The 27,956-nt window shown below is 37.7% G+C and overlaps 1 protein-coding gene across 1 annotated transcript in view; it reads left to right on the top strand.

The window, feature by feature from the left end:
* Positions 1-23,983, top strand: part of WDR64 (WD repeat domain 64) — a 132,945-nt gene extending 108,962 nt beyond the window's left edge. The window contains exons 21-28 of the mRNA XM_087424246.1: positions 339-444; positions 5,192-5,250; positions 8,818-8,927; positions 12,038-12,226; positions 14,787-14,892; positions 17,739-17,819; positions 18,649-18,762; positions 23,900-23,983. Coding sequence (XP_087280372.1) covers positions 339-444; positions 5,192-5,250; positions 8,818-8,927; positions 12,038-12,226; positions 14,787-14,892; positions 17,739-17,819; positions 18,649-18,762; positions 23,900-23,983 — 849 coding nt within the window. The remainder of the gene's footprint in view (positions 1-338; positions 445-5,191; positions 5,251-8,817; positions 8,928-12,037; positions 12,227-14,786; positions 14,893-17,738; positions 17,820-18,648; positions 18,763-23,899) is intronic.
* Positions 23,984-27,956: the final 3,973 nt, after the last annotated feature.

The following is a 27,956-nucleotide window of genomic DNA, read 5'->3' on the forward strand; positions in this document are numbered from 1 at the left end:
TAAACCTGAAAAGAGTGTTTGTTTAAAAGGAGAGTATGTACCAGGAAAAGAGGTCTGGGGAATTGCATGAAAAGGATCATGAGAATTACAAGAAACACCCGCCAAGTAGAGAGATGATCTGTAATAATCAGAGTCGAGATGCTTGTCATTAATAGTTGTCTACATTTTTATTAATATTTAATTTCAAGAAAATAAGCCCCTATGGATAGTCTCAATTATTGTTATTACGAAAAGAATCATGTTTCAGTGGTAGAGATAATTCTTTAGATGGATTATTTATAGAGAAACTCAACTCCAATGTTAATATTTTATAGAAGTTATGGTCATATTTTATTCAGGGAAAACTGCTGAAAGATATGTTACCTTTCACAAAGCATTCTGCCATTTCTCTGACATCGCTGTGTACGGACTCGTGTACCACGAGACTACTGACTGGGAATGTGGGTAAGTCACTCCTCCTGTGTAGTCGGCCTCAGGCATCTTAACAACCTACAGGATATAGAAATGGATACAGGAAAATGTGTGACATTTATTGACACGAAAGGAAGAGGCATGCGCAAGCATGAGAGACAGAGTGTTGTGGATAGCTTGCTGAATGACTAGAAGTGTGAACGAATGTCGGGAGAACCCATTTTGTTCCTAGCTCTGTACTTAGAGCAAAACATTGTATTTTTTTCTTTTTTAAATTGAGTATGACTACCAATTCCCTTACCTTACACATTGGGAAGAATGTAAAGTTTTCATTTTTAATCTTGAAAGGGTTATGTTGCATTAATCTTCCTTATTAAAGGGAGTAGAGGCATGAATTAGAGAGGAGAGGGATATTTGTTTTCAATAGGGGACTTTATTTTATATTTGTTGTTACAACTGATATAGTTCTTAATTCTTTCATGTAATGCTATTCTTTTTTTAATGCTTCCTATTTCCTTTCTTCTGTCTTTTGAGTTAATCCTAAATTTCCTTTCTTTTCATCTCTCCCATACTTTCAAATATTATGTGTATGTGTAAATGCATATGCATGTGTAAACATAGTTTTTAAATTTACTAGTGTTTACCTTTAAATTTTTCCAAAAAATTTAACGGATTGGTTAGAATTTAGACTGAGACAGCATCTTTTCAGTTAAACGGAAAGCTTAGCCCACTTTACCTGTCTCTTTTTCCACACCCACCTCTTCACTTATCATTTGCTAATGTAAATCTTCAGATTTTCATACAGATACCGCTGTTACATTAATATTTAAATGTTACATCTTCTCTTTTAAGAACATTTTTCTCATTTCAAAAATTATTTTACAAAAGTCACAACAAACCATTTGTATCATCAATTATCTGAGTCTTCTGGAGATTACAGGAAATAATTCTTTATATCTGAAATCAGTATAGTATTATCAGGAGATTTCTAACATTTACTTAAAGTTATCTGTATTTTATCTGGTTTTATTGCTCACCCTCAGTCCTATTGTACTCTAATATTCTTTTTTTTTTTTTTTTTGTGAGGAAGACCAGCCCTGAGCTAACATCTGAGGCCAATCCTCCTCTTTTTTGCTGAGGAAGACTGGCCCTGGGCTAACATCCGTGCCCATCTTCCTCTACTTTATGTGGGACGCCACCACAGCATGGCTTAACAAGCCAAGCGGTCTGTTGGTGCGTGCCTGGGATCCTAACCGGCGAACCGTGGGCCGCCGCAGCGGAGCGCACGCACTTAACTGCTTGGGCCACCGGGCCGGCCCCTATACTCTAATATTCTTATTCTTAACTTCTTACTTTTATTTATCTGACAATCTCCATAGTTTCTATAAACATTGTTTCTGTTTACAGCGGAATAGTAGAGAAATCTAAGATCAGGCAAATTTCGTTCCTTTTTGAAAACAGTCTGCATATTTTTGCACTAACTTTACCTACTATGTGGTAAGCCTTTTCTAACAACACACATAAAACTAAAATTTGAAACTATCGACAGAATTCTCAGAATGCACTTCTGTTTGGGTTCTTTCTTTCTTTGCCTCTGCGCAGAACACTTTCATATAACCCATTTACTTCTTGAGATTTGTAGTTTTTTGCTGCGATCTAGAAAAACAGAGTGGGGATGGGTTTGGGATCCAATCCAGCTTCATCTATATTATAATTAAAGGAGACTTCCCCTAGATTTTAATGATTTCTTTCATGGATTGTGCATTTGGTGTTATATCCAAAAAAGTCATCACCAAACCCAAGGGCATCTAGATTTTCTTCTAGGAGTTTTATGATTTTGTGTGGTACACTTACAGTTGTTTTGTTTTCTGAAAGGTATAAGGTCTGTGTCTAGATTGAGAGTTTTTATCATAAATGGGTGCTGGATTTTGTCAACTGCTTTTTTTGTGTATATTGATGTGTCTTTGTGATTTTTCTTCCTTAGCCTATTGATATGATGGGTTACATTAATTGACTTTCAAATGTTGAACCAGTCTTGCATACCTGGGATAGATCCCATTTGGTCATGATGTATAACTCTTTTTATACCCTCGAATTTAATTTGCTAATATTTTGTTGAGGATTTTTGCATCTATGTTCATAAGAGATATTTGTCTGTAGTTTTCTTGTAATGTCTTTGTCTGGTTTTGGTATTAGGGCAATGCTGGCCTTATAGAATGAGTTATGAAGTAGTCCTTCTGCTTCTATCTTCTGGAAGAGATTGTAGAGAATTGGTATAATTTCTTCCCTAAATATGTAGTAGAATTCACCATTAAATGCATCTTGACCTGGTACTCTCTGTTTGGGAAGATTATTAATTACCGATTTAATTTCTTTAATAATATAGACCTATTCAGATTGTCTATTTCTTCTTGTGTGAGTTTTGGCAGGTTGTATCTTTCAAGGAATTGGTCCATTTCATCCAGGTTATTAAATTTGTGGGCATAGATGTCATAGTTTTCCTTTATTATCCTTTTAATGCCCATGAGCTCTTTTTTTCTTAGTTAGCCTGGCTAGAAGTTTATCAATTTTATTGATCTTTTTAAAGAACCAACTTTTGGTTTCATTGATTTTCTCTATTGATTTCCTATTTTTAGTTCCATTGATTTCTCCTCTAAATTTTATTATTTCTCTTCTTTTTACTTTGGATTTAACTTGCTCTTCTTTATCTAGTTCTAAGGTAGAAGCTTAGAGTATTGATTTTAAATGTTTCTTTTTTTAAAATATATGCATATAAATTTCCCTGTGAGCACTGCTTTCACTGTTTCCTACAAATTTTGATGTATTTTAATTTTCATTTAGTTCAAAATATTTTAAAATGTCTCTTATTTATTCTTTGACCTATTATTTAGAAGTACTTTGTTTAGTCTCCAATTATTTTGGAGTTTTCCACCTATCTTTTTGTTACTGATTTCTAATTTAATTTCATTGTTGATCTATATTCTTTTAAATTGGTTCAGGTGTGATTTATGGCCTGGAATGTGGTCTGTCTTGATGAATGCTCCCCAAGAGCTTGAGAAGAATGTATATTCTGCTGTTGTTGGTTGCAGGAGTCTATAGATATCAATTATATCTAGTTGATTGATGGTGTTGTTGAGTTCAGCTATGTTCTTTCTGATTTTCTGCCTACTGGATCTATCCATTTCTGATAGAGTGATGTTGAAGTCTCCAACTATAAAAGTGGATTCATCTATTTCTCTTTGCAGTTCTATTAGTTTTTGCCCCATATATTTTGATTCTCTGATGTTAGGCACATACATGTTAAAGACTGCCATGTCTTCTTGGAGAACTGACCCCTTTATCATTATGTAATGCCCCTCTTTATCCTTGATAAGTTTCCTTGCTCTGAAGTCTTCTCTGTTTGAAATAACATAGTTACTCCTGCTTTCTTTCCATTAGTGTTAGCATGGTAAATCTTTCTGTATCCTTTTACTTTTCATCTATATGTGTCTTTATATGCAAAGTGGATTTTCTGTAGACAACATATAGTTAGATGTTCTTTTTAATCCATTCTGACAATCTCCGTCTTTTAATTGGTTTGTTTAGACTTTTGACATCTAAAGTGATTATTGATATAGTTGAACTAATATCTACCATATTTCTTACTGTTTTCTATTTGTTGCCCTTGTTTTTTGTTCCTATTTGTCTTCCACTCTTTTTTTGCCTTTTATGGTTTTAAGCGAGTACTTTATATTACACCATTTTCTCTTCTTTCTTAGCATATCAATTGTACATCTTTTTTTTTTTTTTACTTTTTTTAGTGGTTAGCCCAGAGTTTACAATATATCTTTACAATTAATCTGTCGTCCACTTTCAAATAATACTATATCACCTCACAGGTAGTGCAAGTACCTTATAATAACAAAGTATTCCTAATTCTTTTCTCCCAACCCTTCTGTCACTGCTAGTCATTCATTTCGAGTATTCATAAGTTATAATTATCAAATTCATTAGCTCTATTATTATTTGGAATAAACTGTTATCCTTTAGTTTTTATCTTTACTTACTCCTTCTCTTACGCTCTTCCTTTCTTTATACATCATTTTCCTTCTCTCTTAAGAACTTCTTTTAACATTTCTTGCAAGGCAGGTGTGCTAGCAACAGATTCTCTCAATTTTTGTTTGTCTGAGAAAGTCTTTATTTCACCTTCACTTTTGAAGAATAATTTCTCATGACACAGAATTCTAGGTTGGTGGTTTTTCTCTCAACAATTTAAATATTTGACTCCACTCTCTTCTTGCTTGCATGGTTTCTGAGAAGTCAGATACCATTCTTATCTTTGCTCCTCTATAGGTAAGCTTTTTTCCTCTGGTTTCTTTCAAGACGTTTTCTTTAGCTCTGATTTTCCACAGTTTGAATATGCCTAGGTGTAGTCATTGTTGCTTTTTTAAATCTAGTTTTTGTAACTATCATTTGGATTGTAGGATGATTATCTCCATAACAGTTTGGACTCCATTTAGTAGCAGTGTATTCACTTCAGTTTCAGCTACTTTGATGTCTAGAAGAACTTTGACTATGAATGTATAAGGCAACCTTATTATGACTTTATTAAGCCAGAAACAAAAAAGAATTGCCACATATACACATTGATATGCAATTTCTTCCTTTATTTCTAGTTTCTTAGATTGTATTTTATTTACCATTATAAATGCCTAAATCAAAATAACGTGGTATTCTGCATAGTATTCACTTAGACAACAGGATATCTAATTAAAGATTACAATGTCTACATTTTATACAGAAGGACATGTTATCCTTTGCAGTATCAGTTCCTTCCTGGACCCACCTCATGATGAAAAGGTAAGAACTTTAGTTTTAGTTTAATTCATGAATCAGCACATAATTGATTGAGCATTTCTCTGTGCTGGACATCACAAAAGATATAAATACAAGACAAGACTCGCTACCCTCAAGTCATACATAATACCATTGAAACTTAAGCTATATGACAAAAAACAATAGTCTACTGTGAAATGAGGGGATGAATGAGAGTGAGTGAGCCAGCCACTGGTCACTTTGCATCTTCTTCATGTTTTGACTATTTGTGAAAATTGTCATAGGATCCTGGAGCTTAAAAGAGCTCATACATCATCTAGTCCTCCACGGTCAGCTTCTATATCTTATACATCTTCATAGAAGGAGATTCCATAACCTTTCCTTGAAAGCCAAATCTAGTGCCCAGCCATTGTTATTTTCTTTCTTTCTTTCTTTTTTTTTTTTTTTGAGGAAGATTGGCCCTGAGCTAACATCTGCCAATCCTCTTTTCGCTGAGGAAGACTAGCCCTGGGCTAACATCCATGCCCATCTTCCTCGACTTTATATGGGACGCCGCCACAGCATGGCTTGACAAGCGATGCATCAATGCGCGCCTAGGATCCGCACCGGCGAACCCCTGGCCGCCGCAGCAGAGCGCGCACACTTAACTGCTTGTGCCACCGGACCGGCCCCAAGCGATTGTTATTTTCAAGAAACTCTTCCTCGCATCTAGTCTAAATCCTCCATATAATCCACACATATATTATTCTATTTTTAGTGTTAATGCAATGTAAATGTCACCATCCTTATTTTATAACTTCTTATTTGCATGTGGATATACAGATATATCTAAATATATTATAAAGACTCAACACTAATTAAAGAGCACAACAAGGACGTGCTATTTTAGCATAGGCTTATTTCTCTTTAAGTTAATATTTCAAATCCAAAAGCTAAATATTGGCTCAAATAGTAATGTTTTATTTTTGGATTATAGGTATTAACATATGGATGCATAGATTAGGATTGTATTCCTTGTAGAGTGTTTTAAAATGGTTGTTGTTTCAAATATTATTTCATTTGATCCTTGTTTTTTTTTTCTTTTTTTTTAAAAAAGTTTTCTTTTTGTTTCAAAGAACCCATTATAGTTTTTATAAAGTTCAAATATTTAGCTTTAGTATGATTATCTTCACTTTGCAGAGGGGAACTCAGAGAGTGGCTTGCCCAGGATCACGTAGACAGTTAATGATGAAGTCAGGGCCAGAACCAGGGTTCTTTCCCTCTACTCCAATGCTCTTTCCATATTCAACACTTACTGCTATCGAATGGAAAATAATAAGGTTCAACTTATGAAACACAACATTTAATTTATCAACAACTATAAACAGCCTACTGTCAAGGCATGCTGTGAGCTGAACAAAAGAATCATATGCTTGAGCTGTGTATATGTGGAAGCTTATCTCATTGTTTTCTTCTACTTGTGATGATTATCAATATTCTATTATTAATTTCAACAGATAAAAATATGATTCAAAACCTACATTTTTGCAAATGGACTTTCTACAAACTGGCAACCAAGACCTCTCAAAATTTGGGGAAAAACTTTAAAACAAACAAAGTTATATAATAATATTGAATTAGAATAATAATGGAATTGATTTTAAAGCATTTTCACCAATTTAAAAGAAGAGAATCTTTTAATAACTTATTTTAATTCTTCCATATTCAACCTCATTTCAACCTTTAGACAATGTGATTTTCTAGCTGGTACATGGCTGCCTACTTATAAATATACAACAGAATCTGGTTATAAGATGCCTCACTCGTACATAGACTAACATATACCATGCATTAAACCAGATTCAGTTATAGATTACAACTACAATGAAAACCTAATATGTCAGTCTGCAAATCAGAGGTTAATCTGATTCTCTTGAAACATTACTGTTAAAAAGACACTCCATGGGGCCGGCCCGGTGGCGCAAGCAGTTAAGTGAGCGCGCTCCGCTGCGGCGGCCCGGGGTTTGCCGGTTCGGATCCTGGGCGCTTACTGATGCACCGCTTGGCAAGCCATGCTGTGGCGGCGTCCCATATACAGTAGAGAAAGATGGGCATGGATGTTAGCCCAGCGCCAGTCTTCCTCAGCAAAAAGAGGAGGATTGGCAGATGTTAGCTCAGGGCTGATCTTCCTCAAAAAAAAAAAAAGACACTCCATGGAATAAAGATATTCTAAGAGATAGGATATTCAAAACCTGTCTACAGAAAGAGAAATCATACATACAATTATATACACATGCCTACAGCAAGAAAAAAGAAGTCTAAGAGTAGCATTTTTCCACTCACAGGTTGTAATCTACTAAGGAGTCATAAAATCCATTTAATGAGTGGCAACCAGTATTTTCATAAAAATAGAAGAGAATGGAGTGGAATGAAATGCAATAGACTAGAATAGACAATATCAGTGTGCGCTGCACATGAGAAGGTTAAGTATCCTTTTGGGAAAGGTACTAAAACTTGTTTCAGATGCATGTACAGGTATTGTATGCGTTCGCTGGGTTATGAAGTAAAATGTATTTCTTACTATAGATATGGTCCTTATTAGAGAAACATTTGCCTTAGAGAATCCTATGCCAAGACAGAGAAAGAGCCGTTGGTTGACCAGATGTTCTTGAACAGCTTTGCGACAATAAGAAGCATGAGAGTGCAGAAGATTTCGCCCTGGCTCTCTAAGAACAACTCGAGGGAATTGAGTCAGAAGGCCAAGAAATTTAGGAGAACTGTGCCTAACCTTTAAGTCTAAATGAATAGGAGACTCATAGGAGAACTCCAAGCTGCCAGAATTCTAGCTACACATATGCTCCTAGGTAGACGACCCAGGAAGAAGTAAGGTCTAAGTTCATCAAAGATAGAAGGGGAAGATACGCTAAGGTGGTGCTACTTCAGAGCAAGCTCCCCCGTTGACAACTCTAGTTCACACAATCTAGAAATGTCTTCTGAGGCTTGTGTAGGGACTCTAAACTTGAGGATAAGCGTACCCATCAAGCCTCATGACATCTTTGAAAGAGAATGAGCTGGGCCCATTTCTTTGGCTAATTTCTCGTGGTAAATAGTTATCCTATATAACCTCTCCCCCCCTCCCGAAAAAAAGAACAAAATAGCCCTGGCTATCTCTAGATGAAATTTGAAAATAGGGAGTCTTTTTGCCAATCTCCCCTTTGGTCTTCACCTTTCAATTCTGTTTCCTCCTGCTCCTGCTTATATTCACTCTCAGTCCTCCCACAATCCTTCTCCTAAGGTTTCTCTCTCATCTAGTCATCTCCTAATCCTCAACGAAATGAATTGCTAATCCTCTATTAAAGGATGAATTGCTAAAGACATACGATACATCCTCCCCCAGGGATGTGTATAGATGAACAAATATCTGAAAATGGAGCTCTGATACCTCCACAAGAGCGAGAAGAGCTGATCAGAGTAGGGCTTCACCCTTTCGCACAGATGTCCACACCATTCACTCATAAGCTTGGCTCTTTAAGGATTTATGGGTTTGCTCAAGGTTGAATTTGCATCAGCACATACTTTTTCCAAGGGATATGCCTTATCGTTGCTGTCTAGAAATTCAAGCAGCTGCTTGCCTGGCGCGCTCATTCTCTAGAAATTACTCAAGTGATCTACGTAGAAGACAAACAAGTGGTGCTTACTGCCTCCATCGACGGCTCAGTGAGGTATGGACCTTCACATTGTGAATTCAGCACTTTGAGCATGAGAGGTAAAAGATTCTAAGCTAAAGTTTCAGGCAATCTTCATTAGATGATTAAAATAGATAAATAAATAAACAGCAAATAAAAGGTGGTACAAAAGCGCTTTGGGAAGATGGCCACTGATTTGGAATTCTTTTCCATGCCCAAGGAAATGAGATGCCCTGCTCATCTATGTTAGAAGGTATAACAAATACTGTAATAAAGGGTGTTTTTTTTTTTTTTTTTTTTTTTGTAGACTTATTTCAAAGAATTAAACAAGATGGGTAGCTCAGAGAGATAGACCTAAGCCCCGGGAAGGTTACAGGAGACACAGGATCAGAAGTCATAAAAAAGTCATAAAAAGAACAACTAACACTGAGAGAAGTGAAAAGTGAGCTAATTGTTTCATGGACAATGTGATTGATTTTGCAAAGCCTACTTGTTTTAATTGCCTAGATAATGCTAAGTATACACACACAAAATACTAAAAACACATATATACATAAAGAGAAAGGAAATGTCGTGACATTTCTTGAGACAAATTGCTGCATATTAAAATGTTTTAAAATCATGGTAATGAGGGCCGGCCCCGTGGCTTAGCAGTTAAGTGTGCACGCTCCGCTGCTGGCGGCCCGGGTTCAGATCCCGGGCGCGCACCGACGCACCACTTCTCCGGCCATGCTGAGGCCGCATCCCACATACAGCAACTAGAAGGATGTGCAGCTATGACATACACCTATCTACTGGGGCTTTGGGGGAAAAATAAATAAATAAATCATGGTAATGAATTATCCTCTGAAGGGAATAAAGTTAGGTAAGATCAAGAGAGGCAAAGAGGCTTCAAAGTGTATCCAATAATTTAAACATAATGGAGACAAAAAGGGAGGAATATTGTATGTTGCAGGAAAGACCATGGGCTGAAATTCAACAGAGCCTGGCTAGCTGGGTGAGCCTGAGGCTGACGTGGATCTTCACCTTGAAAGAAATAGCCATCAAAGGATGTTAAGAGGGAGACTAACATGATTTGATTTACATTAAAAAAGTAATAATAATAATGTGTGGGAAATGGACTTCAGAGCATCAATAGCAGAGCAAAGAGACTAGTTAGAAGTGTGTGGTGAAGGTGGTGGCTTGGATTAGGGGAGTGGCAGCGGTGCTGGAAACAAATACTCTGCATTTGAGGACAATCCAGGATGTAAACTCCGGAAGACGGGAACTTTAGCTGAAAGGGGAGGTAGGCGACAGATGTCAAGAATGACCACTGGCATATACAACTAGGTGAACGTTGGGGCCATTCATTGACAGAGGAGGCACTAGAAGAGGAAAATATTTAGCATGTAGGAGGATGAAGGAGAGCTTTTAGAAACGTTGAGTTCAAGGCGAATCTGTGGGGGTAAGATCCTATTTGGGGGCAAACAGAGCTGCTTCCTCTGTCGGAAAGGGGATCTGTTGTTTTATTTGTAGGAAAAATTAAGAACATGACATTTCATTATTATAGATGTTTTTCACAACTTTGTTCCTTGGGTCTCTGCTCTAGCTTATTTTCAGCTACCTGCCAGCAGAAGTGCTAATTGGGGATTGTAACGCGGGCACACACACACCCCCCATGTGTCCCATGTACACACACCTCTGTTGTTCTGAGCATTCTCTGCTCAAACCAGTTACCCTTGGCATGGAGAAATTACTTTTATGAGTCCTCAAGTGAAGATCTCCCTAGACAGTCAGTTCAAAAAACCTAGCTCTATTAATAGCTATGTCAGAATACAGTTCTCTTCATAACTGAGCCACGTCCTTTTGCTAAGACTGGCTGCCATTTTCTAAAGGAGTAGGCAATTTTAACACTCTAAGTATTGTTTGTGTAAAAGATTATGATTTTGTAATAGGAAAAAGCATAATAAAGGCTTAGCTCTGGGACAGAGCATAGACGGGGCTAACGATCCATAGCTGAGGCCCAGGAAAGCAGGCTGAGAGGTAGGATCAGGCATCTGGGAGAGCTCCACATGGAGCAGGAAACACCACAAAACAAGGAGCTCAAATGTTACTTCAGTCCTTGCCTAAGATAGAATGAATTTAGAGTTGTCCTGAAGTTAGTCTCTCACCCCTCTGACTTCTGTGTTGAAAGGGCTGGGTCATTTCACTTTGGCAAAGGCTCTGGCAAGGAGGCCATGACATTGATGCAGTGTTGTGGAGTTAAAATATGTAAGGGATGTAGGCTGCTCCTGTTCTTAGGACATGTCAGGTGTGAGGAGTCCCTCTGGACACCTCTGCTCTGCCTCCGCCTCGGTGCCTACCTCTTTGATCTGGAACACTCCTTGGACTTTGTGGAATCTATTCTTAGTTCATTTAGCTTGTCCACTTCGTGGGTCACTGCAGCAGGCACATGATGATCGTTTCCATCATTTGCTACTCTGAGGTTGAAATCAAGACACAAAAGGAAGATCTTCCCAATACTATTTTATCTTTCCAAAAGACATTGGGGATACACTCCTGCTAATGACCTTCTGTATTTCTTTAAACTACGTGGGCTACTTACAGGGACCTCTTGGAATGAATTGATGGTGAAATAATGTATATGGATAAGGAGCCACTTCTTTTGCCATCCTATTTCAGAATTCAGTTGTAGATATTAGCATGGTATTTCCACAATAATAGGATTTGTGGTTGGAGGTTGAGAGGATTTTGGTAAAAGTAAAAGCATCACTAGCTATCTCCTCCCATTAGTTATACTGATGCTGATACAGAAAGTAGACAGCTGAGATATAGCTCATTCTAAGGCCCAATTCAACGAAGACACTGTCAATCGATGTGGGTTCTGATTAGCTTGAATGAGCAGTGGAAAATTGGTTCCTTATTTTCCAGCTCTAATGAATAGGTATCATAAGTACAGATTCAAATGGACATTTCTCAAAATTGTTGTGGATTAGAATTCTGATAAAAATGTTTATGATTAGCTCCACATATTTAAGAAGAAGAGTCTTGGACTCAAGTTTAAAATCCCTGATGGACCAGTGAAAATCTACATAAATGATCTAATGAACAGAATAACTTCCACTGAATTCCAGTTACTTTCTCCTCCCCGCCTTTACTTTCCTCAGGCTCTGGCATGCCCACAATGGTCATTACTGTGGATATTTTGGACAGCAAAGGATCTTTGAAATATCACAGACAAGTGATTTCATTTTGCCTTGTGATGTTAGTGAACATCCCATAGAAATAAAAGAAGAAAGCAAATTCATAGAGAAGAAGCAAAAATATGAATATCCTCTGGTATTTGACCAGAAAAGGTAAGAACACTGAGTTTTTTTTTTAAGATGGGCTGACAAGAATTAGACTATTATGATATTGTGACACTGTGCTGGATGTGGAAAACTAAAAGATGAAAAGTCCAGAACTTTGAAATAATTTTGCAATGCATGGAAAGGAGAAATACTTAAACAAAAAACTACAATTCAGTATAATAGCACTGCTAGGAACATCTGATTCTGAAGATAATCACAGAGGGGTAAATAGGATTTACCCAAACAAAGAAGACCAAGGAGGCAATTGCCTAAGCAATGGCACTAAATAATGAAAGACTGTGATATAGTCTTTCAAGGCTTGGAGTCCAGTGATCAAGTAGGGAGGACATGGTAGGAGATAAAGCAAGAAAAGTCTATAGGGGCCAAAGCACAATGAACTTTTTTTATGGGCCAACATAAGGATTTTAAACTTTACAGATATCACTGGGACACGATGCACAAGAGGAAAAACAAGTCTGAAGAAAAGGACAGTGAGTTTTTGGACAGGTTTAATTCTGAGATGCTTGTGGAACAGCCAAGTGGAGGTATTTAATGAGCACTGAGATGGACCTGTCTAGAGTTCCCAAAAGAGGCCAGAGCTATAGATATAGATTTTGGAGTCATCACATAGTAGTATTTTCACTACGGATAAGTCACTTAGGTCCTGTGTACAGAGTGAGAAAAGTGGAAAACTAAAGAAGAAATCAAGAAACAGTAGCGTCTAAAGAGCAAGCCAAGTGAAAAACACTGAGAAGGAATAGCCGGGATTTTGAAAGGAAAATGACAAATAAGCGGTATGATGGAAATCAAGGGAGGAGAGAGTTGTAACTAACGTGGTGGAAAGGACACATTTTAGAACATGGCAGTGAGGTCACAGAAGACAACAGAAAAGTAAACATTGGATTTGGCATGTTTGTCAGCTGAAAAGTCATTGATGACACTAGAGAGGGTAATTTCAATGGAGTGATCGGTAAAAATAACATTGCAGTGGTTGAGAAATAAATAGAATATGTGAGGTGATGGTAGTAGAAATCACTATTTTTAAGAAAGTCAAATAGCTCTAGGGTTGAAGAAGAGTTTGTTTCATGGGTTTGCTTGTTTGTGCAGGAGACTTGAGCAGGCTTAAAGGCTTAGGAAAGGGAGGATCGTTTTGCAACAGAGAATAGAATGTTGGTGAAAAGCTGTTTTGTGCTTTTGCGAAACTCAGTCCTGGTTTTGCCTGTGGTCTGATCTTTGTCATAGTGGAAGAGATTGGTGCTCATCTGAGCTTTCAACATCAGCAAAGCTCAACTCTAGATGATGGATACCTAATGTTTAACCCTCAAGGGACCCAACTTACCTAGACTGGTAACATCGAGCAGACCAGAACTGGGGGAGCTGACTAGATGAGTCCAAAGTGGGAAGAATCAGAGAGGGTTGTCTAAGACAAAGTCTTTTGGGAAATCCTAAGTGAGTCAAAGCTGGGGAGATCCAATGCCATCATCTAGTCCAAAGGTTGGTAGAATGGCTATAAATAGGAATTGAAGCTAAGAGTCAGAAGCCACATAGAATTTGGATCAAAACAAGAGCCATTTGAAAACAATCAACAAGGGTTCCAGGTGACTACCAAAACCCTATTAAAGTGTTCAAGGCTTGCCTTGGCTGGACAGTAAAGAGCACTGGAGAAGAAGTCTGGCTAAAATATAAAAGGTGGTGTGGTAGAGCCAAGACTCATAAAGATGTGGTAAAGTTCACCAAGCAAAAGTCAATCAATCTCCTTCGGGTAATTGCTGAGTCTTGAACATCCATATATCTTAGTACTTAAAACAATATATCTTAATTTGTTAATGTTCATCTCCTTCACTATTCTGTAAGTTCCTTGACGACTAGGACTGTGTTTTATATGTCTTTATATCCCCAAATCTTAGCTCAATGCTTAGTTAGCATACAGTAGGCACTCAAAAGTTATTTGTGGAACAAATAAAGAACGACTAATGGAGAACATCACAAGCAGAGGCAACAAATGTAAATGGTAGATGCAGAAGTATGAAACAGTATGATAGCTTAAATGTAGGATATGTGTTCACGTTATAAGTAAATAATTCTCTCTTGTCTGTAGCAAAATGGGCCTTCCTCTATAGAAGTACTCCATCTTAAGACATACTATTATCTTTAAACAATGATTTTAATGCTCAGTTATGACTTTTTAAATATATGCATAAGCAAGTTTTAACTACAGTGGAAGCTGCCCTGAGTCGCATGAAAGTCAAGCGGTGGTTTTGTACCCAAGGTTTCCTCATCCGTGCGACACATTTTTTCCAATGGCTATTAATGGATTTAACTACATGGCATGTTCACTACCTAGGGATTTCTTGGTAGAAATCTCTGTGGTTCCCCTGGAGGGAAATGTGGGAAGTCAGGTGGAGCAAGGGTCAAGTGCAGAGGTAGTATCATTAGGACTAAGTCATGGGAGGCAGAGAATTTGGGGACCCAGAGAAAGAATGGTGTAATTGATACTTGTTTAGGAGGCAGAGAATAAAGGGTGTGGGTACGTACTTAACAGTTTTTCTTGTATCTTTTTATGCAGATGGAAAAAAATGAGCTCAATGTCTTTGCTTTTCAAACGTACACCTCCCAAGACTTTTGAAGTGGCACATGATTTTAAGTTTTTCAAGTCTCTTTCTTCACCCAAGGTGACTTTAAAATGAACAAACACAATGACTTTGCTTTTGTTTTCCTGAATTTAGATATGTACGGTGTATTAGTTTTCTATTGCTGCTGTTACAAATTACTACAAATTTGGAAGCTTAAACTATGTAAATTAATTACCTTACGGTTCTGTAGGTCAAAAGTCCGACCTGTTTTCACTGGGTTAAAATTAAGGTGTTGAAAAGCCAGAGCTGGGTTCCTTTTCTGGAGGCTCCAAGGGAGAATTTCGTATTCCTGCGATTGTGGCCCTCTTCCTTCATCTTCAAAGCCGGGAGTGTTGCATCTCTCTGACCATTCTTCTGTGGCCATATGCCTCTCTAAGACAATGGGAAAGGTTCTCTGCTTTTAAGGATTTCTATGATTAGATCGGGCCCACCTGGATAATCCATCTCAAAGTTCTTAACCTTAATCACATCGGCAAAGTCGCCTTTGCCAAGTGAAGCAATATATTCACAAGTTGGGGACGGGGGTAGGGGCTACGAGGTGGACATCTTTGGTTGCTAGTATTCCGCCTATCACAGAAGACACACTTTGCTTCAGTCCAGAATAGGAGAGAAAAGCGTACTGCTATTCATTCTATTTCTATTTCAAACACTTCTAAGGAATGGATATAGTGTGAGTCTTTAGGCTAATGTCTGGCATTAACTAATTAAAACTGACTTCTTCCAGATCTTCCACAAAATAAACCAAACTTACCTCTCTAAACTTATCTCCTGTTACTAACCTACAGTTGTCCCTCCCTCTACAAATCAGACTAGCTGTTGTTTCCCTGAGTATTCCTCTCAGTCTTCTGCCCCTACAGTTCACTGGGGCTCTCCTTGATGTATTCATGACCCCTCTCTATCTGTCGAAGTCCATCCTATCTCTGCAACTACCTTCATAACTTACAAAGAATTAGTATCCAGAATAGGAAAAGAACTCCTAATAAATCAATAAGAAGAAAAGACAGTCCAATTAAAAAAATGGTCAAACACTTGAATAGATATCTCACACACACACACACAAAAACATTTACCAATAAACACATGAAAAGATGTTCAACCTCAATAGTCAACATGGAAATTCACATCAATCGCATTAAGAGATACCATTTAACACCCACCAGATTGGCAAATATCAAAAAGTCTGACAATATTAAGGGTCAGTGTGTGTTTGGCACAATCAGAATGCTAATACGTTGATGGAAGTAGTGTAAATTGGTAGAACCACTTTGGAAACCAATGTGGCATTATCCAATAAAGTTGAAAATAAACATACCCTACTAAATACACACCCTAGGAAAACTCTTGGACACGTGCTTAGGAGGCAAGTATGAGAATGCTCAGAGCAGTACTGTTTGTAATAACAAAAACCTGAGAGCAGCCTAAACGCTCATCAACAGTGTAATTGGTAGATAAATTACAGCATATTTATAAATTGGAATACTACAGAGCAGTGAAAATAAATGAACTAGAATAACACTCACCTACAAGAATGAATGTTTGCAACATACTATTGAAGGAGAAAAGTTTTGCCTAAGAATACATACATTATAATTTCATTTATATAAAAGTCAAGAAGAGGCAAAACTAAATATTATTTTGGCAAAAAGCATATAAGGTAAAACTATACAAATAAAAGGAAGAGAATTCAAAGCACAAAATTCAGGAAAGTCATTACGTCTGAGGGCAGTGGAAAGGACTGAGGCACACCAAGAACCTCAAAGTTGGGGGTACTGTTCCAATTTGTAAAACAGAGCAGTGGGCCCATGAATGTTCATATGTCATTATTCCTTTACAATATCAATTTTATATTTAATAAATATTTAACTTCCCAAATGAAACAATTTGCATAAATCCTACCTTTCTGTCAAAATGAAACTCAGATAGCTTCTCCCAGAAGACAGGGTGACAGGCAGGAGAGGCACTGGATGTGGGGTGTGACAGACTCAGGTTTAATCTTAGATAACTTATTTTATGTCTTTCGTCATCTGAAAAGCCTTCAAAGAGTTGTGAGAATTAAATGAGAAAGGATCTGCTAGGTACATTGTAGATACTCAATAAATGTTAATTCCACTTTCCCCAAAGGCCCCTATATCTCTCTGTTTCATGTCTCCTAACATGTTGACTAACTGTGTTCTCCACTGAATGAGAACTATTTGTATATTTACCTTTACTCCCCCCCACTACTAAATCATAAGTTCTTTGGGCAAAGATATATGCATAACATGTGACAAATACTCAATTTTGATGAATAGGATCGAAATAGCACAACCTAAAAATAAAGACTGGTACTCACTTTTAATATTCTCTTCCAGTTTGAAGATAAGAAATAAATTTTTTTAAAAAGTAATTTAACCAAAACATTAAATAAATTTGGGGATATCTTTAGAAAGGTTTTAAAGCTCCTGAAACAATTGAATACCCCAGATACTTGCCCTTTTCTTACCACACCTTAGCTTCTCAATTGCTTGGTAAAATAACAAAGATTTAATGCTAAAGTGAAGTTAAAATACCTTTCACTTAGGAATCTCTGATTTTTACCAGCAATCTTGTTTTGCCCATTCCTTTTCATTCTCAGCTGTGTAATATTTATCTATTCACTTCTTCTCTGTTAATTTATTTTTGACATATTGTTATCAGTAATAATAATACAATGGTACAAAATCTTACATTTGGGTAGCACCTTACTATATACGTTATCTCATTTGATCCTCATAACTAGTCAACAGGGAAAGAACTTACCTAAGGTCATGCAGCTAGTAAGTAGCAGAGTTGGGATTTGAACCCAGGAATTTTGCCATGGATGGAATGTGCCCTTTTCACTAAACATTCACTCCTCTGTTTTGCAGATTCAAAGACATGCCTTGGAAGGTTTCATGACTGAAAACAGAGAGGCAGGGATTGTATTTGGTTCTCTGCCTATATATAGGGTGAGTTGGAGGTTTCTAGGACTAGAGTGGTTACAGAACAATAGGGAGTCTGACATCTCATTCTTGACACTGGGCTACCAAGCAAGGTTGGAGAAAATCCCATAACCACGATGACTGCTTCCATAAACACGCTGTGTCCCATTCCAGAGAAGTCTTTGGTTGTGTGTGTGAATGGCCTTGATCACTTGTCGCTGCCGTTCCACATTGAACCACACTACAGGAAACTATTTCAAACTTTACCCTGGCTCTTCATCACCTACAGGATAAGATACAAATGCTTTTAGCCTGGCACACAAACCCTTCACAATCTGGCCTCTGCCTGAATTGCATGACTTCTTTTTCTACCACATTCTCCATGTACCCTCTGCTCCAGCTGTGCCAAATTACTTGCCGTTTCTTAAGCATCTCTGTTCTTTCTACTTCTGCAACTTTGCAGGTGCTGCTTCTACCCAGGATTCATCCACGCTTGTTTCCCTCCAAATCCTCTCTCATCTTGCAAGTCTTCACTCCAGATAACCTTGGTTAAAGTAAAGAACAAATTAATTAATCAAGAATAATAAACCGAAGATGAAATATTTCAACTTAATCTTATTATTTCTTAAAATGTGACTTCTCCTTCCCAAGAACATGTTCATTGGAATAGATTCAAACACTTAAGTTAGAGATGATGCTAAGGGGGAAGCATCAAGAATCAATAGTGGGCAACTGAAAAGGGGCAGGTGTATTTTAAAGCAGTTGGACCTTCTCACTCCCCATCCCCCACCCCTGAATTCACATTACAGAGGTAATCACTACGTATGTCTTATTAACTCTTTATTTATGTTTCTAGATACCAAGCCCCACTAGTCTAAAATTCCTTCCACTCATTGACTCAGAAGCACTAAGGGACTCTACAGATGGCATTCCCGGAAAAAAGAAGGGAGGTCACGTTCAACATGAAAAAGTAAATTAGTACTTCGAATTCCATAGTGTATCCCATTTCTGTTTGGATTGTTAATCACTTCTTCTGTGCCCAGAAACATTCTGGGCCTAAAATTATCCCAGTTCATACTCTTTCTATGAATATTCCAGAATGCATGTGTTTTAGCTCAGTGAAATGGAAATCATAAATTTGCTAGATAGAAAAATCAAGCAGGACCTCCGAGTCTGACAAATGAAAGTTTTCTAGAGCTAATTTAAGACTTAGGTTCAATGACTAGTTTTAAAAGCTAGGCAATATGACATAACATATCTGAGGGCTGTATAACCATCCTTGCTTCTTAATCTTACTGTACCTACAGGATGGAGCCATGACATCAGTAAGTTTCTAGCTTACCTGCCAAGTCAAGGAGAACTTTTCCCATGTATATTAACAGGAATAACTAATATATAATGCTTTACAGTTTACATAGTGTTTTTATAAATGATTCCTTTGATTTTCACAATAATTACAAAGAAAATGTTATACTCATCTTAGATTTGGCAAAAAATGGAGCTTAAAGGGAGGTTGAGTGACTTGCCATAGATCACATAAGAGTTAAGTGATAAGCTGAGATCTACTTCTGACTTCAAATTTCATGCTCTTCTATTAAACTACGTGGCCTGAAAAAACTCAAACCCTATTGCTTGTTTACTAGTTCTAGGAAGCTTGTATGGGCCTTTGGCCATTTGTCTAGTCATTAAAATAGATCAAACATTAAGAGGAAGATCTAACATATGGCAAGTTTTATAAACCCCCATTCCATGAAGTCAGTCTAAAAACAAGAAGGAGATGGTTCTTATTGTCTGTCTATCTGTCTTGTTGAGCGACAGATAACAAACACAACTACGACAGCAACAAAAAGCTGCTTTATGTAATTAATATAGACAATTTGACGATAATTTTGTTAGCTTGTGCACTTAATGAGAATATGAATGATCCTTGTTAGTCATCAACTCTACAAACTATTTGAGTCAGAATTTTTGGCAACAAAAGAGTTTTCTATAAAAATAATATCATTTAGTTCTAATTGTTTTAACTGATGGATGAAACACAGTGGTATAAATAATCCAAAACTAACAGGTAATCAAGAGTATTTGTTTTGGGTTTTATAATTCATATATTTTATGCCCTGTATTTGCATTCTTGTTTGTTTTGCCCATCTGACATTAAATATACTTTAAATCTTTAAGTACAAACTAAGTGACAGAAAGAAGGTAGCCAAATATGTGTTAAATGCCAGGGGGAAGACAAAAATGGAGTTAAAAATTAGTCATGGATAATCTATATAATGAATAATCTATACTCAGGTAATCAGGAATTGATTATACTATGATTAATTTTATTCCAGATCATGAAATATGATAAATTATTTGTCCAATCACAGAGAAATTTTTAATATATCTATTGTTTTAATAGATGCTTTATTTTCTCTTAACTGCTCTGATGGGTCATTACCCTCACAAGGAAGGCAAAAGGAGTAGATGTCTCCATTTGCTTACAGAAAAAGAGCCACAAAAGCGTGATTAAAAATTCTCTTTCTGGTTTAATGAAGAAAAGAGTTAAACGTGGTCAGGGGGTTAAAATTAGTTTCCAAAATAAAATTAGGCCCTTTTCAGAAAATTATGTATTTAGCAAGATGTAAATAAAATCTGGAAACTGGGATAGATTAAAGCACCACTACACTGATTATCTGCAGTTTTAGGAACCCAAACAGCCTAACTGGGAAAATAGTAGATGAAATCAAATCAATAAATACACATCAAATGCCTATTTTCATAAAAAAGCACCTCCAGGAAGGTGGGCAAAAAATTACCTCAGAAAGTTTGGTGTTCAAATTCCAATTTTGTGAAACAAATATTTATGGAATACCTTGACATATCTACCACGTGCCCTGCACTGTGCTAGGCTCCAAGAAGCCAGCATAGATCAAGGAGCTCACAGTACAGAGGGGAGGAAGTCCTCTGGGCAGAGTCCAAGAACAGGTGTCTCAAGCCCTTCGATTTTTTTGTGTGTGTGTGAGGAGGGTTAGCCCTAAGCTAATATCTGTTGCCAATCCTCCTCTTTTTGCTGAGGAAGACTGGCCCTGGGCTAACACCGATTCCCATCTTCCTCTACTTTATATGGGATGCCACCACAGCATGGCTTGATAAGCAGTGCATATGTCCGCGCCCGGGATCCGAACCTGCGACCCCGGGCCACCAAAGCAGAGCAAGAGAATTTAATCACTGCACCACCAGGCTGGCCCCTGATTTATTATTTTTAAATAATAAAAATGCTGGTTCTGAGTATTAATGTCTTTAAATGGTTTGTAAGTCTCTTTAGAATTCAATAACAAGTTACAAAATATTAACCATGGTACAAGAAAACAAAAATCAGAGCATAAGTTTACAGTTTCTTTTCAGTTTAAAGGTGGGAAGAGAGGGAGAGAATGTGAACTTTATGACGTGTAATCCACTTTCAAAATTGTGGAAGCATATCCAACAATAGAGAAATGATTAAGAGAAAGATAATGTGATAGCATACTCTATAGTTTTTCCAAAGAATATTTAAATAACAGAGAAACACTTGCAATTTTATTTTGGGTGAAAAGAGTATTTAAACTCTAACTGAGTGATATTGCTAATGATAGTGGTTAAAATTTATTTTACAATTAGTGCACCAGGTACAATGCTGAACATCTGATAGGCACTATTTCACTTAATCTTCACAACAACACTTTGAGGTAGTTACGATTATCATCCACATTTTATAACTGAGAATACTGAGACATAACATACGTAATCCCCAAAGAAATCTAAGATCCCCAAAGAAATAAGTAATAGAGCTGAGAGTTAAACCCAGAGATTGACTTCAGAGCCTGGACCCTTAAATACAAGGCAGTGTAATTCAGAGATAGGTGAGCTGCTAGGCCTCTCCTGGTCAGAATAACCATATGTGAGTTTATAAAGAAGGAACACTGAAGGGGGTGGCCTGGTAGTATAGCGGTTAAGTGCATGTGCTCCGCGTCGGTGGCGCAGGGTTCACAGGTCTGGATCCTGGGCGCGGATCTACACACCGCTTGTCAAGCCATGCTGTGGCGACTTCCCATATAAAGTAGAGGAAGATGGGCTCAGATGTTAGCCCAGGGCTAACCTTCCTCAGCAAAAAAAAAAAAGAACATGGAAGAAACTCCCTTCCTGTGACTCTACCCCTCACTCTAGTTTATTTTTCTTCTCAGCTCCTGTCACTACCTGACATTACATTATATAAGAATTCACTTATGTTTATTGATTCTATCCCACTAGAATGTAAGAGTCCTGAAGGCAGGAACTTTGACTTACTCTCTGCCAGAACTCCAGTGTTTAGAACAGACTGACACACAAGTGACACTCAAAACACATTTGCTGGGGCCGGCCTGGTGGCGCAAGCGGTTAAGTGCGTGCACTCCGCTGCGGCGGCCTGGAGTTTGCCGGTTCGGATCCGGGGCGCGCACCGAGGCACCCCTTCCTCAGCAAAAAAAAAAAAGAACATGGCCGAGCCATGCTGTGGCGGTGTCCCATATAAAGTGGAGGAAGATGGGCACGGATGTTAGCCCCGGGCCAGTCTTCCTCAGCAAAAAGAGGGGGATTGGCAGATGTTAGCTCAGGGCTGGTCTTCCTCACAAAAAAAAAAAAAAAAAAATCACATTTGCTGAATAAAAGAATGAATGAGTTAGAAGTAGGAGGAGGAGGAGGAGGTGGAGGACAATAAAAGAAAATTAAAGAAAGAAAGATTGCTGCTGCACAAACTGAGGTTCTCTTGCCTGATGCGTATTAAAAAAAAAAACAACAACAATTATTAAGGCATCAGCTTTTGGGAAAAGAAATCAGCTTTATTCTGCGAGATCAATCTGCAGGAAGACAGTGGGTGTGTGCCCTTGGATCTGTCTCTCTCATTCAGGGTTTGGGGTGAAATTTAAGAGGTTAGGGAGAACAGGCTGGCACGTGGAAATGCTGGCAGGACAAGTTATGATTGGTGGGCTTCAAGCATTTATGGTAAGGTTCTAAACATTTATGATGAGGTTCTAAACATTTATGGTAAGGTAGGGAAGGAATTTTAACACTGGATCTTCCTGAAGGATGGATCTTTTGCTTCTGATATGAGTCTGACTTTTAAGTTCTGGTCATATCCCCGTCCTTTGGTTCCACGGGGAAGAGAATCTTTGGTTCCTCGGTCATTTCAGGTCAAAATTACTTTTTCTGCGCATGTTCTGGCTATGTGACTTTGCAAATTATCTGAAAGACAGTTTCTTAATCACTCAGTTGATAAGAGATGGAGTCTGTTCGAACTGGCTCTAAATGGGCCCATGGTTACAAGATCAGTGCAGCTTGGGAAGTTGCCTCAGGTGTTTAGCATATTGCTCTAGGGAACTAAGTCTCCGACCTTGTCTCAGGGAGAAGGAGGAGCAGTCACGTGACCTACGAGAGTCCAAGCCTAAGGCATCTTTAGGTGGTTGTATTTTGACGTTGGGCGTCACCCTGTCTTTCTTTACCTTATAATTTTCTGTGATTCTCTCCCCTTTTTCTTCTTTCTCTCTTCTTAATAGACCATAAAATCAAATTGATGTGTACTGTAAACATTGGCTGAATGTTACTGACAAAATTAGACACTTATTAATCTGAATTTTTAAATCAAGTGAATTTAACTTTATATATATATATATCTTCCAAAAATATCCAGTTCACAACTAACTTTCATTTCTTATTTGTGGGATCAGGACTTGATTTTATTTTCCTGTGAATCAATAGACTCTGATGATATTAATATACAATGTCTCTGTGTCTTACAACAACCTAGCGAGCACCTCTCTTTGTTTTGCTTTAACCAACCCTTTATAGATGGGGCGGTTGAGTCCCAGAATGGACAACCACCCAGTCAAGCAGTTCTAAAGCTTCTGTTCCTCCACCAAACTCTTCTGGAGCCCCATCTCCTGTTTCTAACACGTTTTTACTGGAGGCACACAGGATAGTTAAGTAAATAACTGTACCTTCTCTCTAGGAGGATTAAAATCTCTACAAAAATTTGTGGTGCAACTTGAGTCTAGAAAATTGCATGTGTCATATAATGCCAGTTACTAACTGACATGTTCTTTATTTCTCAGGCACCACGGAGGAGAAGTCTGAAAAGAAATTTGGTCCCACAAATAAATCTGGCTTCTTCCTTCTTCCCAGCCATCCCCAAGTGAAGAGAGAAAAGTCAGAAGTGGCTGCTGTGGCCTGAGCTGCACGTAAAATGAGAAGGTCTGAATGATACTCCAGCCTTTATTTCAGGATGAAAGGGAGGGTCCACCAGCCACTGTCACCATATCTGTATCCTCAGGACATCCTATCGATGGAGAAGATTGCTCACGGAGCTCAGGTGGCCTCAGTTCTGAACACCAAGCAAGCAGCAAGCAGCCAGTTGGCCCACTTCTTTCATACATCGAAATCCACTTAAGGAATCAGGCAAATGTTTCTTGTTTACTGTCAGCAAGATGACACGTAAGGAAACAAAGAAAATCAATAGCATAAGTAGATATAAAATAATGTGGTTATCAATTAGCTTTGCACTTCCCCTCATTGTTCACCATAATTCATAACCAGAATTATTGTCAGAATGTGTACAGTGAGAGGCAAATTACATGAGTGTCATGCTGTGTGGTATACTAACAGAATTATTAAAAAGAAAAATGCGCCAGTTAAGCCCCTCGCTATGTTTAGGGAAATGTCACGTGGAAGAAAATGTTTAGTTTCTTAGATAAAGTCAGAAGTGATTTACATTTAGTCTAGAAATCACTCCAGATAAATGGAACTTAAATGGTTATCTGAACTTTCTGGGGTTCATCTTATAATTGATTTTGGTATTTCGACCAAATGATTAATTTCACCGGTGGATACTCATTTAAAAAATGAAAGCATCTAAATTTGATCAGTAATAAATGAGATTTTAAATAAGTCAAAGACATGAGGAAAGTATCAGGATTGATGCCTGAAGACTGGCTGACCCAGGCCTCTTTGGGAAATGATTCAGAGCTCTGAGTAATAAAAGCGTTCCACGTCAGTGTTAGTCTACCTTCCCCAAAGCACAGGCCACTTGGTAAGAAAAAACTGCAGCCCCTTAACATTTGATTCTGCCTTTCCACTCTGCGAAGGGTTCTTTACTTCTTAAAATCCCGACAGCTTTGGAAACCTAAGGAAATGTTTTATTCATATAAACTTTACTTACTGACTTCTTTTTATGTTTATTTCTAGGCATGTACTAATGTTTGTTTCTCATTGGAATGTGATCATTTCTCCTACTAATTTTCTTTTTCTTTTAATTTTTTTCTTCACATATTTTTTTTTTTGAGGAAGATCGGCCCTATGCTAACATCTGTTGCCAATCTTCCTCTGTTTTCTTTTTTCTCCCCAAGACCCAGTACATAGTTGTGTATCATAGTTGTGGAGTTGCAGCTCTTCTATGTGGGACGCCACCTCAGCATGGCTCGATGAGTGGTATGTAGGTCCGTGCCCAGGATCTGAACTGACAAGCCCTGTTTTTAAAATTTTTAAATAATTTGTATAATTTGCTCAAATCAAAGAAGAGACTCTAGAAAAAACATAGTATAATTATGGAAAATTAGTACCTATCAATAACTAAGTAAGCCAGAAGATTCTTTTTTTTTCAGTCGAGGTATAATTGACATGTAACATTATATTAGTTTCAGATATACAACACAATGATTCGATATTAGCATATATTGTAAAATGATCCCCACACTAAGTCTAGTTAACATCCATCCCCATAAACAGTTAACAGAATTTTTTTCTTGTGATGAGAATGTTTAAGATTTACTCTCTTAGCAACTTTCAAGTAAGAAATACAGTATTATTAACTATAGTTGCCATGCTGTACATTATATCCCCATGACATTTACTTTATAACTATTATAATTTTATAATTTTGTACCTTTTGACCTTCTGTACCCTTTACCCATTTTGCCCCAGAAGAATCTTTTTAAAAAGATTCTAAAAGTAAAAAAAAAACTTCCAAGGACTTTATGAAAATGATTCTACTTCCTGCCTTTTATTCTCAGTTGCAAAAGTAGGTCATTTCATCCCAAGGCATAGATTTCCCAAAACAAGACAATATTGAATGCCCTGCCATGCACTCAATCCCTTTAATATGGCATTCAATGCCCTAAATTAGTATTCTTTTCCCTTTTTGACTGAGGAATTCTCTCAAATTTCTTTTAACAGAAATATACAATTTCTTGACCTTCTTAGGATTTTAAAAAATATTTCAGCAGTTTTGCACATTATGTAATAAGTGATTTTATTTTAGTCAGTATACCGTTAAGAATGGCAGTATAACTAATATGTAATTATAATAATATAATTTTAATGATATACATAATATGTAGAAAAATTTTATTTTTACCCTCATTTATCAAAGACAGGCTGATTAAATTAATCATTTAAGAAAAAGCTTGACTTGGGGCCAGCTTGGTGGGGTAGTGGTTAAGTTCACATGCTCCACTTTGGTGGCCTGGGTTCATGTGTTCAATCCTGGGCACAAACCTACACCACTCATCAAGCCATGCTGCAGCAGCAACCCACATACAAGACAGAGGAAGATGAGCACAGATGTTAGCACAGGGCCATTCTTCCTCACCAAAAAAAAAAAAAAAAGTAGAAGAAGAAGAAAAAACTTGACTTGTTGCCAAATAAATTTAGAATACAGTCATGCACCGCATAACATTTCAGACAACAATGGACCACATATATGATGGTGGTCCCGTGAGATTAGTACTATATAGGCTGTGTGTGTAGTAGGCTATACAATCTGCGTTTGTGTAAATACACTCTATGATATTTGCACAGTGATGAAATTGCCTAAGGATGCGTTGCTCAGAATGTATCCTAGTTGTTAAGTGAATCATGACTGTATTCTATTACATCATGTTTGGTGTGGGGTTGAAATGTTTACTAAAATAGAGGATAATGACTTCCACTTCACGTAATGGTAGACCGCGTAATTTGGCCCAACCACTCCCACTGAGGACAACTAGGAAATGTAGATAGAATACAGAAAATATCTCTGTGATGGCATCTGAGCGCGAACAAGATGGCAAAACATAACCATGCCAGATTCTGGGGGAGGACCGAGGCTGAGCCCAACTTTTGAAGCCAACGTTCTCCTGCAAGCATGTGCTGGTTCCAGAAGGGAAGATTGAGAAGCCAACAAGCTGAAGTGGCAATTAAGGCTAAGGGGACAGGGAATGAAATCCAGGCCTCATCAAGGGGCAAGCCCTCTCACTTTGAGGTGAGGCTCCAAAGATCTGCATCCTAGAAATATGGGTGACGTAAAGGTAGACAGATCACTGGGGACTACAGTTCTGCTTCCAACTATCTCAATGCCTGAAATTGGACTAAGGTAATCCTGAATTGCCAGAGCCCCCAGGAGCCTGCAGAAACAAGGGCAAATAGTTTGGAGGAAGAGGACCTCAGCCTAGGCCTTAAATTGTGTCTTTATTGTTCCAAATATATGTATGACACACTATGAAAAACAACCAGGTACATGAGGAGACAAGACAACAAGACTGAGGACTGACAGAAAAAGCAGGCAGGAGAAACAAACCCGCGGGGGTGCCAGATGTTGGACTTACCAGATATAGACTTTAAAATAACTGTGCTCGCTATATTGGAGGAGACAAAACACAAGATGTCGAATTTCAGCAGAGAATTAGAAACTGTTGATAATTACCGAATGGAAATTCTCGAACTGAAAAACACAGTGATCAAAATTAAAAACTCAAAGGATATGACAACATAGGTCAATGAAAGAGAAAATTAGTGAGCTGAAAAATAGGTTAGAAGGAACTATCCATACTGAAGCATTGAGAGAGGAGAAGATGAGAGAAAGAGAGGGTAAACGCAGAGCGCGAGATGACTGCGGAAGGACAGGAGTACCAGGGGAGGGGGAAGAACGGGAACAGCAATACCACAAGCAGTTTTCAAAACCTCGTAAAAGCCACTAACCCACAGATTCAGGAAGGGCCATTAGCGTTAGGTTAAACAAATCATTATTAATAAAGAGGAAAACAAAACTACGCATTTCATAGTAAAATTGCTGAAAACTGAACTGAAAGAAAAAAATTATGGAAGCAACCAGAAAGGGACAAAAGGACAAATTATCTT

This window comes from Ceratotherium simum, chromosome 36 (assembly GCF_057802395.1).
Source record: "Ceratotherium simum simum isolate JZ-2026a chromosome 36, ASM5780239v1, whole genome shotgun sequence".
NCBI classification, from domain to species: Eukaryota; Metazoa; Chordata; class Mammalia; order Perissodactyla; family Rhinocerotidae; genus Ceratotherium; species Ceratotherium simum.